General features: G+C 28.4%; 1 protein-coding gene across 1 annotated transcript in view; it reads right to left on the bottom strand.

The window, feature by feature from the left end:
• Window positions 1-747: 747 nt before the first annotated feature.
• Window positions 748-12,475, bottom strand: part of LOC124369725 — a 28,406-nt gene continuing 16,678 nt past the window's right edge. Inside the window, exons 5-7 of the mRNA XM_046827784.1 lie at window positions 7,275-7,420; window positions 5,730-5,860; window positions 748-2,015 (exon numbers count right to left, since the gene is read on the bottom strand). Of these exons, the coding sequence (XP_046683740.1) occupies window positions 5,774-5,860; window positions 7,275-7,420 (233 nt within the window). The 3' untranslated portion in view covers window positions 748-2,015; window positions 5,730-5,773. The remainder of the gene's footprint in view (window positions 2,016-5,729; window positions 5,861-7,274; window positions 7,421-12,475) is intronic.

Genomic DNA, 12,475 nt, shown 5'->3' with positions numbered 1-12,475 from the left:
CAGTCAAGAAAAGTTAAAATGTGCAACAGTTGTGCCCAGTAAATTATAACAATTAATCAGTTTTCAGGGAATAATGGTACATGATTAATCAGTCTAGTATTACAACATATTGATTGGCCAATTGAAATGAAATATTCCTAATATTTTTATCGGCTAGGTCAAGTGTAGAATTTGGAATAGTTAATTTACAGCGGGTGTTATTTAACACTAATTTACTGAACTAAATTCACATACAAGAATTAAAATAGCACAAAACAAGTAATGACAAAGAAATGTTGATAACAGAACAATGATCAAACTAAATTAATTAATTAATGAGCTCCTGACCAAAATATTAAAACTACTACTTGCCTTGAAGGAACTTAAATGATTGATTGATTGAATGAGTATATTCAGGATTAGTGAAAATTACCAGTTAAGAAAAGTTAAAATGTGCAACAGTTGTGCCCAGTAAATTATAACAATTAATCAGTTTTCAGGTAATATTAATACATGATTAATCAGTTTAGTAGTACAAAATATTGATTGGCCAATGAAAATGAAATATTCTTAATATTTTTATCGGATAGGTCAAGTGTAAAATTTAGAATAGTTCATTTACAGTGGATGCCATTTAAAACTGATTCACTAAACTACTCAAATACAAGAATAAAATAGCACAAAACAATTAATGACAAAGAAATGTTGATAACAGAACAATGATTAAACTAAATTAATAATTAAATTAATGAGCTGTTGAACAAAATATTAAAACTACTACTTGCCTTGATGGAACTTTAATGATTGATTGATTGAGTGAGTATATTCAGGAGTAGTGAAAATGACCAGTCAAGAAAAGTTAAAATGTGCAACAGTTGTGCCCAGTAAATTATAACAATTAATCAGTTTTCAGGGAATAATGATACATGATTAATCAGTCTAGTATTACAACATATTGATTGGCCAATTGAAATGAAATATTCCTAATATTTTTATCAGCTAGGTCAAGCATAAAATTTTAAATAGTTAATTTACAGCGGGTGTTATTTAACATTAATTTACTAAACTAAATTCACATACAAGAATAAAATAGCACAAAACAAGTAATGACAAAGAAATGTTGATAACAGAACAATGATCAAACTAAATTAATGAGCTCCTGACCAAAATTTTAAAACTACTACTTGCCTTGATGGAACTTTAATGATTGATTGATTGAATGAGTATATTCAAGTGTAGTGAAAATGACCAGTCAAGAAAAGTTAAAATGTGCAACAGTTGTGCCCAGTAAATTATAACAATTGATCAGTTTTCGGGGAATAATGATACATGATTAATCAGTCTAGTATTATAACATATTGATTGGTCAATGGAAATGAAATATTCCTAATATTGTTATCGGTTAGGTAAAGCATAAAATTTGGAATAGTTAATATACAGCGGGTGTTATTTAACACTAATTTACTAAAATAAACTTACATACAAGAATAAAATAGCACAAAACAAGTAATGACAAAGAAATGTTGATAACAGAACAATGATTAAACTAAATTAATAACTAAATTAATGAGCTGTTGAACAAAATATTAAAACTACTACTTGCCTTGATGGAACTTTAATGATTGATTGATTGAGTGAGTATATTCAGGAGTAGTGAAAATGACCAGTCAAGAAAAGTTAAAATGTGCAACAGTTGTGCCCAGTAAATTATAACATTTAATCAGTTTTCAGGGAATAATGATACATGATTAATCAGTCTAGTAGTACAAAATATTGATTGGCCAATGGAAATGAAATATTCCTAATATTTTTATCGGATAGGTAAAGCGTAAAATTTGGAATAATTAATTTACAGCGGGGAGTTATTTAACACTAATTTACTAAAATAAACTCACATACAAGAATAAAATAGCACAAAACAAGTAATGACTAAGAAATGTTGATAACAGAACAAATGAGCTGTTGAGCAAAATTTTAAAATTACTAGCCCTATTGAAGAAAAGGAACGAAAATCCTTGCTGAAGCGTATACTTTTCCTAGAAAAACAGAAAAAAAATTAGTAATTATAATTGAAATGGTTTTATAAACAAAAAATCAAATTAATATTGTACCTTAAGCAAATTTACTTTTTGGAATGATGTCTTTAAAATAAATAAAAAAAGACAACCTTTATTCCCTTACTCCTCAAATACTATACATCTATGAAAAGATTCAAACAAGCAGAGGGAATCAACACGCACAAGGTGGGCACAATTCAATATTCTAGTAATATATATATATATATCTAGATCTTATATATATATATATATAAGATCTGATCCCGTATTATCTCCTAGGAAAGACAAAAACATTGAGTGGAACAGCCTGATACAAAAATAAACCTAAGAAAACTTTCATCTGAGCTACTTCTAACTTTGTCCTTTTGGGGGAGAAACTAAGTCTATAAATACCAAGCTATTTCAAAAGAACTTGAAGAGGATATATTTAAGCAAGTTATATCTTCTACCTTCCACTTTTAAATATGATAAACAACTGTGTGTGTGTGTGCGTGCGCGCACGTGCGTGATTATTATTAAGCTTGGTATTATAGATAAGTACCTTTTTGAAACTTGGTAAATTATACTTATTTATATAGAGAACAATGAAACAGTGCATATAATGTATTAAAATAAAAAATTACAGTTTTTATATCAAAATTTAAATATACTTACAATTTTAACTTTTATTGTTTAATTTTTAAAATTTAATTGTTATGAATTATTTGGTGGAACACTGCACAAACACCAAAAGAGTGTTTGATACTGAGAGAGGCGACCTGTCATCAATGCTTGGCACTGACAGCACCTCCCCTCAAAACTGCTTGGCACTCAAATGGTTAAAATCTGGATATCAAAATACAAATTACAATTGCATGTCATCATCCACTGAAAATCGTATAAGAAAAAACATTTATTAACAAAAGTTAGAAACAGGTTGTGTAAAAGATTTTAGTTTTTATACCAATAAAGCTTAAAAACAATACCGTTGTTTTTATAGATACCTTCCTTTGTAGTTTAAAAATATCCTCTTATTTATATACATTTTATAATGCCAATAAAATACAATAAAAAGAAAATATCAATTTTCCTTAGTTCACGTTTACAAGTGTGCATCTATACTGGCTCTAATAATAACAATTTATTTTAAATTATTTAATGTTGAAAATGTGTAAGAACTATGATTAGGTCTTATGAGTGTACCACACCTTATATGATAAACAATAGCCTTAAGTAACTCATTTTTGAGATACAAATTTTTTGTTGTAATATTTTAGCCTAATGGTACATGAAAAAATAAACAACTTTAAAAGAGAACAATACGTGAGTGATTAACCATATGACTTATTAAGAAACATTTTGTATGTCTTGGCTGATTAAAATTGAGAACATTCATAGCCAACAATCAAACATTGTAGAACAATATTTAAAATGCTAAAAATTGTCAATACTTTTTCAAACCTACTTTATACTTGTTCGAACCTACTTTATACTTTCATTTTTTATCATGAATCTTTTGACAAATGATAAACAAATTAGGACTAGTAAGACCTAAAAAAGGGCCATAATCAGTCCTGTAAAACACATTAAAATACAAAAATGTAATTCTGTGGGTGTTTCCCTGTTTTGTTTTTTATAGGTGGAAAAATAGTAGATAAGAATGGTGTGGGCCTGTTATTTAGGAAATGGTTGTTATAGTGGCAGTGCAGTTCGTTTCACATTTGTCTTTGTTTAGTGTATCTAATTATATATAGCTTTAAAACGTTAGCCTTGTAGAATTGAGACTTGACTGGTAACTTTTTAATAAAACTACTAATTTAAGCTTTATTTGACAGGTATATTACAATTAATACCAGGTTATATTTAATTTGCACTTTCACTGATTGGAACATGTTATGGATCACATCAAGTTTGTCCTATAAAGAAATTCAACTGTATTCTTTAGAATTCCAACAATTGCTTACCCATCTCCTTGATATAACATTTATAGAAAGCATTACACAATAAATACTTTAAACCTTTCTACAGAGAATACCAGGGCCGGAGAGAAACTTTTTTTAATGATTTATGGTTTTGAAGACAACACATTAAGCAAATTGCAATTTTTAAATACTAGTTTTAGTCTGTTTCCATTACCCACCATTCTCTTTTAACACATAGGAGTTTCTCAAGCCAATCTCGAGTACCGTTATTTTAATACACTGCTGGCATTCCAGCACAGCTTATGCCACTTTTTCTATTTATTTTTATTAAAAAAATCCAGATGTCTGAGGCCTTTTTTGTTGATAACACACAAACATAAACATTGAAAATGCAAGCAAAATATTATTTACAAAATCTTTATTATTCTATTTAGGTATCCATCTACATTTTTTCATACACAAAAACATGTTTTAACTACCGGTAACTTGCGTACTACAGATCAATTGTCATCCGCAAAAAATGAAGCAGACTCATGGTACAAGCATAATATGGAAATACTAAAGGCAAGCAACAAACTATTTTCAAATGTACGTTAATTAGGTTATCTATCTACAGTTCTTCTGGTTTACAGATTCTACAGTATCTACTAAGTTTCCATACACAAAGTATCAATAAATTAAATTTTTGAAATTGGTTATTTGTGTAATGCCAATCAGCTGTCGTCTGCAAATAAATACAGCAGACTCATGGTGATGGGTAAACGTATACATGGAAAATACTAACTGCTAGCAAAATATTATTTAAAGTACAACAAAAACACGTTTTAGTGATTAGCAATTTGTGTACTTGTCCATCAGCCAATAATTAAGTAAGCGTTTATTCAAATGTCGATTCCTGTCAATAGATTCTCAAATCCAAATCTTTGTTGAAAATTCTATGGATTCGAAAATCGGCTTTGACACATTACTAATCTCAGGTCTATGATAAGTATATTGTGTCTGATTAATGTTTACGAAAACTGAACACTTTTTGTCCTTGTTTTGTCTCTTTGAAATATTGCTCCTTCACTCTCTTTACTTGCACAAGATTTTAACATTTTTATATGAGATGAGGTTATGTAAAAAATAAGGAAAGTGAATAATAAAGAAAGAATACGAAATCTAAATAACATACCTGTACCAAAACCACTGAAAACTTTTTATATGAAAACATTTAGTTTTGTTAGCTCCATGAGTAATGAACTACCAAATAAAAATCAAGTGTACCCGGAATTTAAAACTATGTTTAGTAAATGTAACTGGTAGTTTCCATTTTAAAACATTGATGAATTACTTTGTATAGAAGAGTAATTAAAGTAATATGTAAGTTATATAAGTTAGTCATGTCATATGTCTAGACTTATCATGTGTTTAAAAGAAGTCTATTATAACGAAGTAGCAAAAGAGTTATTCTCAGTTAACATTTTTAGTTTCATTTTAGTGGCAGAAACACACTCATATAATCATATTATTTAATTTGCAAAAGATTAATGTTGATATGATCTTTTACTTTCATGTTTATTCTTACATCTGCTTTTATGCCCAGTTGTGAATTATTTTGAGGGGATGGCAGCCCCACACTAGATGCCTTGAGGGCCTTTTATTTCCTCTCATCATTTTCAATTATTTTATGTTGCTACATACTATTATGAATTAAGTCAGTTACCCTAGTTATAAATTTTATAGCAAAATTATACCTTACACTTTAGAAATAGAAATATATTATTATTATATAAAATACACAAGAACTTACACATCACTTGGTGTATGGTAACTTGATGCTTGTCAAATACACAGCTAAAATCTCTGCGAAAAGCAGGATTGTTGCCACATCTCCTTTGGGCCAGTTCCTTTGATTTTATGGGTGGGAGACATTATGCCCTCCTGAAAATGGGTTAACAGTTTAATGTAACCTCAAAGACACTGAGATTGCAATAGAATAATCTATAGGATGCAAGTGAAAAATATATACTGTAACAATAAATATAGGTAATAATTTGTATTAAAAATGGATATAATAGATTAACAAGGGACAACTACAGATTATGAAATATACTTCATTTTCTAATGGCTATTTTCTTTAAAAGTTAACTAAACTGTTTGAAAACTACAGAACTTGACACACATGCATGCACCTGCTGTGTGAACGCATGCACGCACGCACACCCACCCACAAAATACATACATTAGGTTTGAAAAGGTGATCCTTCAGTAAAGAGTATAACATTGTATTATACTGTTTGGGTGTAATCATTGCAACTGCCATGTCCGATAGTAGTAACAGAAGAACTTAACAAGTTCTGAGTCTAGGAAGTCTGGACGTTGGCATTAAAGTAGTTAACATCTTATTTTATAACCCATAAGGTATTAGTAAATTTCCTGTTGCAACACGACAAGACAGACAGTGGAGATGGGTTTTCCCATCAGCATTGTTTACCTTAATGATTGTGTGCTACATTTTACACACAAGGTACACACACTGAATGTAAAAAAACAGTGATAGTCTGTCTGTTTGAAGTTGTTGGTCGACCATTCAGCACATAGGATTTTTTTTACTTACTTTTTTTCGTAAAGAATTTTGATGTTTTGTGTGTACCTTTATGTAAGTGAACCAATTTAATACATTTTAAATCAACCAAAGATCCCAAATCAGGTGATATAAAAGTAATGTTTTCCTATATGCCATCTGTGATTGAATATAATTTAAGTTAAATTGAAACGGGTATCATCACACAAAAATAATTATTGTTAAGGTGAGAAATTAATTATATATCAAGTTATGGATTATATGAAGATCTCTGGAAATTCCTCATTTTGGGCACAGTCTTTTTCACTTATACAAAATGCAACTTGATAACAAAACACTCTAGTGATATTGATAACAATTTTTTGTTACAGTCCTCAAAGGGTTAAAAGGCAATGATGCTAAAACAGATAGGTAGAAAAACAAAACTGTTGAATGAAAAAGATAACCAGCAGAAATTTCTGATACTATCAAAATTGTCAGTCACTTGAACAGTTTTAATAAATCTATGTATTTCGTTTTTGACTAAGCAGCAAATAATCTCTTGCTAACATGTTTGTTGCATACAATATAACATCAGACTCAAAAGTGAACATTTTGTCCAAAAAAAGTAGTCACAAACAGTCTGAAGTGCTCCCAGAAATCTATAACTTCTCAGAAATGGCCGTAACCATTTAAGTAATGTTAAATCAATACAAAATTAGTTACAAAGAACAGGATCAAGTATAGTAGGTGAGTTAAGTGGTTCAATCATTTTTTTGGTTTGATACTTACCTGAATCTTAAGCTCTCTGCCTTTTTTAGACAGCCAGAATTGCTCGAGAGTGGTCTGTTTCATGGATTTACAGTTGCAGGTAATGTCACCCATGTAGAGGTTATTGTTTGGCACTTGGTTTTCAATACCGCATAAAACTTTGTGATCTGTAATTCAAACAAGAGCAACTTAATATATATTTATTGTGCTTTATTTGAAAGACAACCCATAAAATATTTATTTGATGAAAATAATGGATTGTATTCTATGCAAGCTTACTCAATTTAAAAAAACTTGCAGATAAAAAAAAAACTGTAAAAGACGTGTTTTGTAAATTTGAACTACTTTTTTATCTACAGATTGGTACACAAATCTAAAAAAATCAGAAAACTAAAAAATCCTCAATCTTGTGGATTGTTTTGTTAACTTTAAACAAAAATACAGTGTTTTCTATAGACTTTTATAAATTCACACCTTCTTATACATTATTATACAATTATAACAATGTAAAAATAAATTGTGATTGTAATAAACTGATTTTTAAATTAATATTTAAGTAAATAAAGGTGCTAATTCTATGCTAGTGAAAAAATGTTATACAAAAAGTGTAGAGGGGATCATATGTCAATGTGTTTTTAATAATCACAGTCATATAAATCAAACTGTTTTAAAACTGTATACTGTCCAAAAAATTGAAAATATGTTTTAGTACTTTTTAACAACACAAATTACATGCAATATACATTTGCTCTCTATACCAAACAATCTAGTAATTGTTAATATTCTCTTACAACAACACACCACACATAATTCACATACATTAGCAACATTCTAGCGTTATGGACAAATAAACAAATCTGAGTTGAATTAACACTAAGTTTTCCAATATTAAATAGTGAGTATTTTCAATGTTTCGTTTTATGTTTTTTTTAACCCTATGACTGCCAACATACAGTTTTCCAAACATTTGCAAAAATAAATTAAAAATCACATTAGAAGTTAATTAACGTGAACATCATGTATAGAATTAAAATATACTTTGTACAAAATAAGTCTTTTATAGAAATAAAACCACATATATGTATGTAAATATAGAAAGAGGAGTTCACACTACATGCTTCACTCCAACTAAATTTTGATAATTCTGACTTGTAAAAATTTTAATACTTTAAAATAAACTGGACTTTTTTTAGTATTCTGTAAATTAATAAGTGAATTTTTAGCTAAACAAACATCCAAGACTGAATCAAATAATTTTATATATATATATATGAATTCCATAGTTCAATTTATGAATTATAAAGGCTTGACTTGTAACATTTTTAGAGTATTAAAATTAAAAACTGAAATATTTTTAAAAGAATGATTTCATAAAAAACATCCAAAAATACATTATTTATAAAGTTGTACCGATTGTATTAAATAATAATTCTGGGGTAACTGGATTACCGGTGGAAAGAATAGGCCCAGAAGAATGATAAGGACTGGACAGTACAAAAGAGAGCGTGCATCTCAGATGGCAGTGTTTGATAACGAAATTGAGAGTTGGGGTGCCGTACCTCCCGTCTCAGTTGATCGGAAGTTATTGTAACGAGTAGACTTTTAAAGTGCTTAGAGTTAATCTTTTTGCTAATCGTCATCGAACCTGCAGGTAAGTGAACTTTTTAAATTGGAGTCCAGTCAATATTCATTCTTAGTTATTTTGAATAATTTTGGGGAAAGAAATATTGTAAAAACTAAATTTAATGGGAATTTAGGAACTTGTCCTTTTGATCTGTGCAATATAAAATTGTTGGTGCAGTGAGCACATGTATATAAAATTTTATGTAAAAATACTAAAAGAGTTTTGTGGTTGTTACAGATGCTTTCAGCAATATTTTTAATTCTCTAACACTGAAGAATTTTTTAATTCCCTCACACTGAAGAATTTTTATTTCTCTAACACTGAAGAATTCCTATAATAAAAATTTCTAACACTGAAAAGAAGTAATAGTTAAAGTAAAGTAAAGAAAATTAGTAATAAAATAAAATTGATTTTTTAAGATAAATTAAAGTGAAGAATTGCCAGATCAGTTTAGAGTGTGAAAGTTTTGAATTTTGAAAATTGAATAAAAGACAAGCTGTAAGAATTTTGTACATTTTTGGAGTGACAAATATATTACAAGTTTGAATTTAAAAGTCATCAAGAAGTTTTAATTTTAAATCCAGTGATTATTTTTAAGAAGAAGTTTTATTTTAGTTTGAACTTTATTTATTTCAGAAGATTTTCTTTTATTTTTTGAACCTTCACAAAAGTTTAAATTTCAAAGCTAACCCCTCATGTGCCAGTAAAACGGTACAAAGTTATCTCTGTGATTTTTTTTACTGGTTCAGAAATATATTGTATGTTGAATTAAAATCAAATATGAATCTTATTTTGACAGTGGAGTAAATATGAATTTGAACTAACACTCAAACAAAAAAATACTAATAATATTACAAATAAAGTGCCTTTGTTTGTTTGTTTTGCTTTCACATACAAACTATTCAACCAATTGTAATGAAATTTTACATGGACATTCTTAGGGTCCCTGAGATAAATATAGGCTTATTCTTATTTCGAAAATCCCTCCGGACTACACCCCACTGGTCTCTAAAGCAGTAAAATATCCCAACTTGATTAATAAAGTTGTTTAATATGAATTGAAAAAGCCTGTTAAATGTAATCAACTGTTCTGTTTACATATTGTATTATGACAGCAATACCATACGTTTCATTAATTTAACCACTATTTTCAATTTGTTTACATTTATAGAGTGAAAGCATAAAAGTAACAACACTTCTCTATTCAACATCTCAAGTTCGGTGCACATAAGTGCCTTTGTAAATTACAAGCGCATTATTGTTGCACTAATTTACACATATTTGACTAATTCCATTTTAAAAATATCATAGGACTCTATTGTATTACATAACAAGTGCTTTCACTAAGAAAGCTATGAACTTCGACTTTGGAGTTCTCAACATTGGTCTAAAATAGTTCAAATATTACTGAAATCATTGGATCTATTCAATTAAATACACGGAATGTTGCATAGCAATTGTGGGTGAAGCCTTGGGTATGTGCTAATATATATATATATATATATATATATATATATATATATATATATATACACTGCAAATAAAAATTTTATTTATCATTTTTAAGTAATAATGCAGAACTTTTTAGTACTGTTTTTAATACTAATGTTCTTACGAAAAAAACAACCAAAAATCTTCTTATTATTTATATGATCATTAATAATGATTATATGAATTGTTATGTAAAATATTGCAAATGTAAAAAACTTGGTTGTCAGTTTAAATCAGGCATCTGGTATAAGATTTGTCACTTTTGGAACATGATAACAATTTGTTATCTCAGTGCTAATGAATTATTATAAAATATGATTGTCTGTCAATACAAATGATTTATCATTTCTCGTACTTTCTTATAGGAAAATCTATAGTGAATATAAGTTATAACAATTATTTATTAATCAAATAAGTAAAATGTTAACCAATCTGCTAAAAGCCAGACATTGAAAACCCCAAATACGATAAAAACATTAACACACATAATATACTACAGCTACATATAATGCACTACTATATACTAAATACACTTCTCTATAATATACATTAACACACAGTACACGCTTATACAAACTGATAAGCAAATTACTTATATGATAAAACTTTAACATTTGGATGTATTACTTTTTTACATAAACGAAATTACTAACATCTTTTTCAAGTAATGTTGTATAATTCTTTGAATTAATATCTTTAAATATCACCTTACAAATGGTCTCCTTAATTCCTTATAGACATTCTAGCTTTATTTCTTACTGTTTGTGCAGTAATTTTGAGAGTTTCCGTTAAACTATTGGTTCTGCTGCAACGATCCTGTTCCTAAGATCTTCATTTTCAATCACAACAGAGTAGGCCTAAACATGAACTTTCACAGTTCCCCACACAAAAAGTTCATAGATGAGAGATCTGGCGATCTGAGTTGCTAGGCTACTGTTTCGTCATGACCTATACATGTGGGGTAGTTTAAAAACAACCATTGCCGTACTATATTCTTAAAACGCAGTGGAGCATCATCTTGTTGGTAAATAAGCTTGTGTCTTATTCTAGCTAATCAAGAATGTCAGAAAGATCATGTCTCAGAAAGTCAAAGAAAATATCACCATTAAGATTTATGACAAAAAAATGTGAATTGCACATCTGATCACCAACATCTGCCCAAACATTCACATTCATCTAGTTATAAGCCATTATTCTTCTACTTTATGATTATTCAGTTGTACATATGTATATTAATGACAACAGCTAATTGTCTCACCTGACAATAAAAATTACTCATTGAGGTTAAATTAGGACCTAAGATGGACTTCTTACACTTAATCTTAAATTAACAAACCTTATACATTTTTAAAGACAAACTAAATTAAATTTACTTATATCTAATCACAATTTTTGTAAACAATATAAAATAAAAATAACCTTACATCTTGATAATCACAAAATTATACTTCAATAAGCATAATATCACACAATTAAAATTCAGGGAGAATAATAAGTATAGCAAAACCATATCAAGTTTTTAATGACCGAACCTAGAAAATCCAAACTCAGTATAGCTTTGCAAGTACAAACTGCATTTTTAATTAGTATCACAAGATTCCCCTGGCCTCCAAAATACAATTTTGAATGAAAACCTCTGAAGTAAGTAACAGTAAAACTATGTCAATCCAGTACAAAATGGTGACTAATTCAAATTTAAAATATCCTTATGCTTAAAATTGTTAAAATAACAAGTTATGAAATTTAAACTAATTTGAATGAATAATTTTTTATTATAAAAGTACCAATAATTAACGTACTATTTCTTCAAAATATAAATTATATAAATAACTCTAGTAATTATAGAATATTAAAGTAATTATTACAATTATTTTTATATTAGATTCTTATTGAGTCACGAGCCTAATTTAAGAACAGACAAAAGTCACTTTACATGTTTAAAACATTAATATTTATCATATTGCTATTCATTCCACCAAAATGGAATTTCTTTGTGTGAATACCAAACAGTAGCAATATCTCTTTTACAGAGATAACGTGTTTTGTCTGTGTTATTATCAGCACATTCCAAATCTTCTTTCGCTACAAACAATTACTTGAATTAAAC

The sequence above is a fragment of the Homalodisca vitripennis genome, chromosome X, assembly GCF_021130785.1.
Source record: "Homalodisca vitripennis isolate AUS2020 chromosome X, UT_GWSS_2.1, whole genome shotgun sequence".
NCBI lineage: Eukaryota > Metazoa > Arthropoda > Insecta > Hemiptera > Cicadellidae > Homalodisca > Homalodisca vitripennis.
This window is presented reverse-complemented; position numbering and strand designations above follow the sequence as displayed.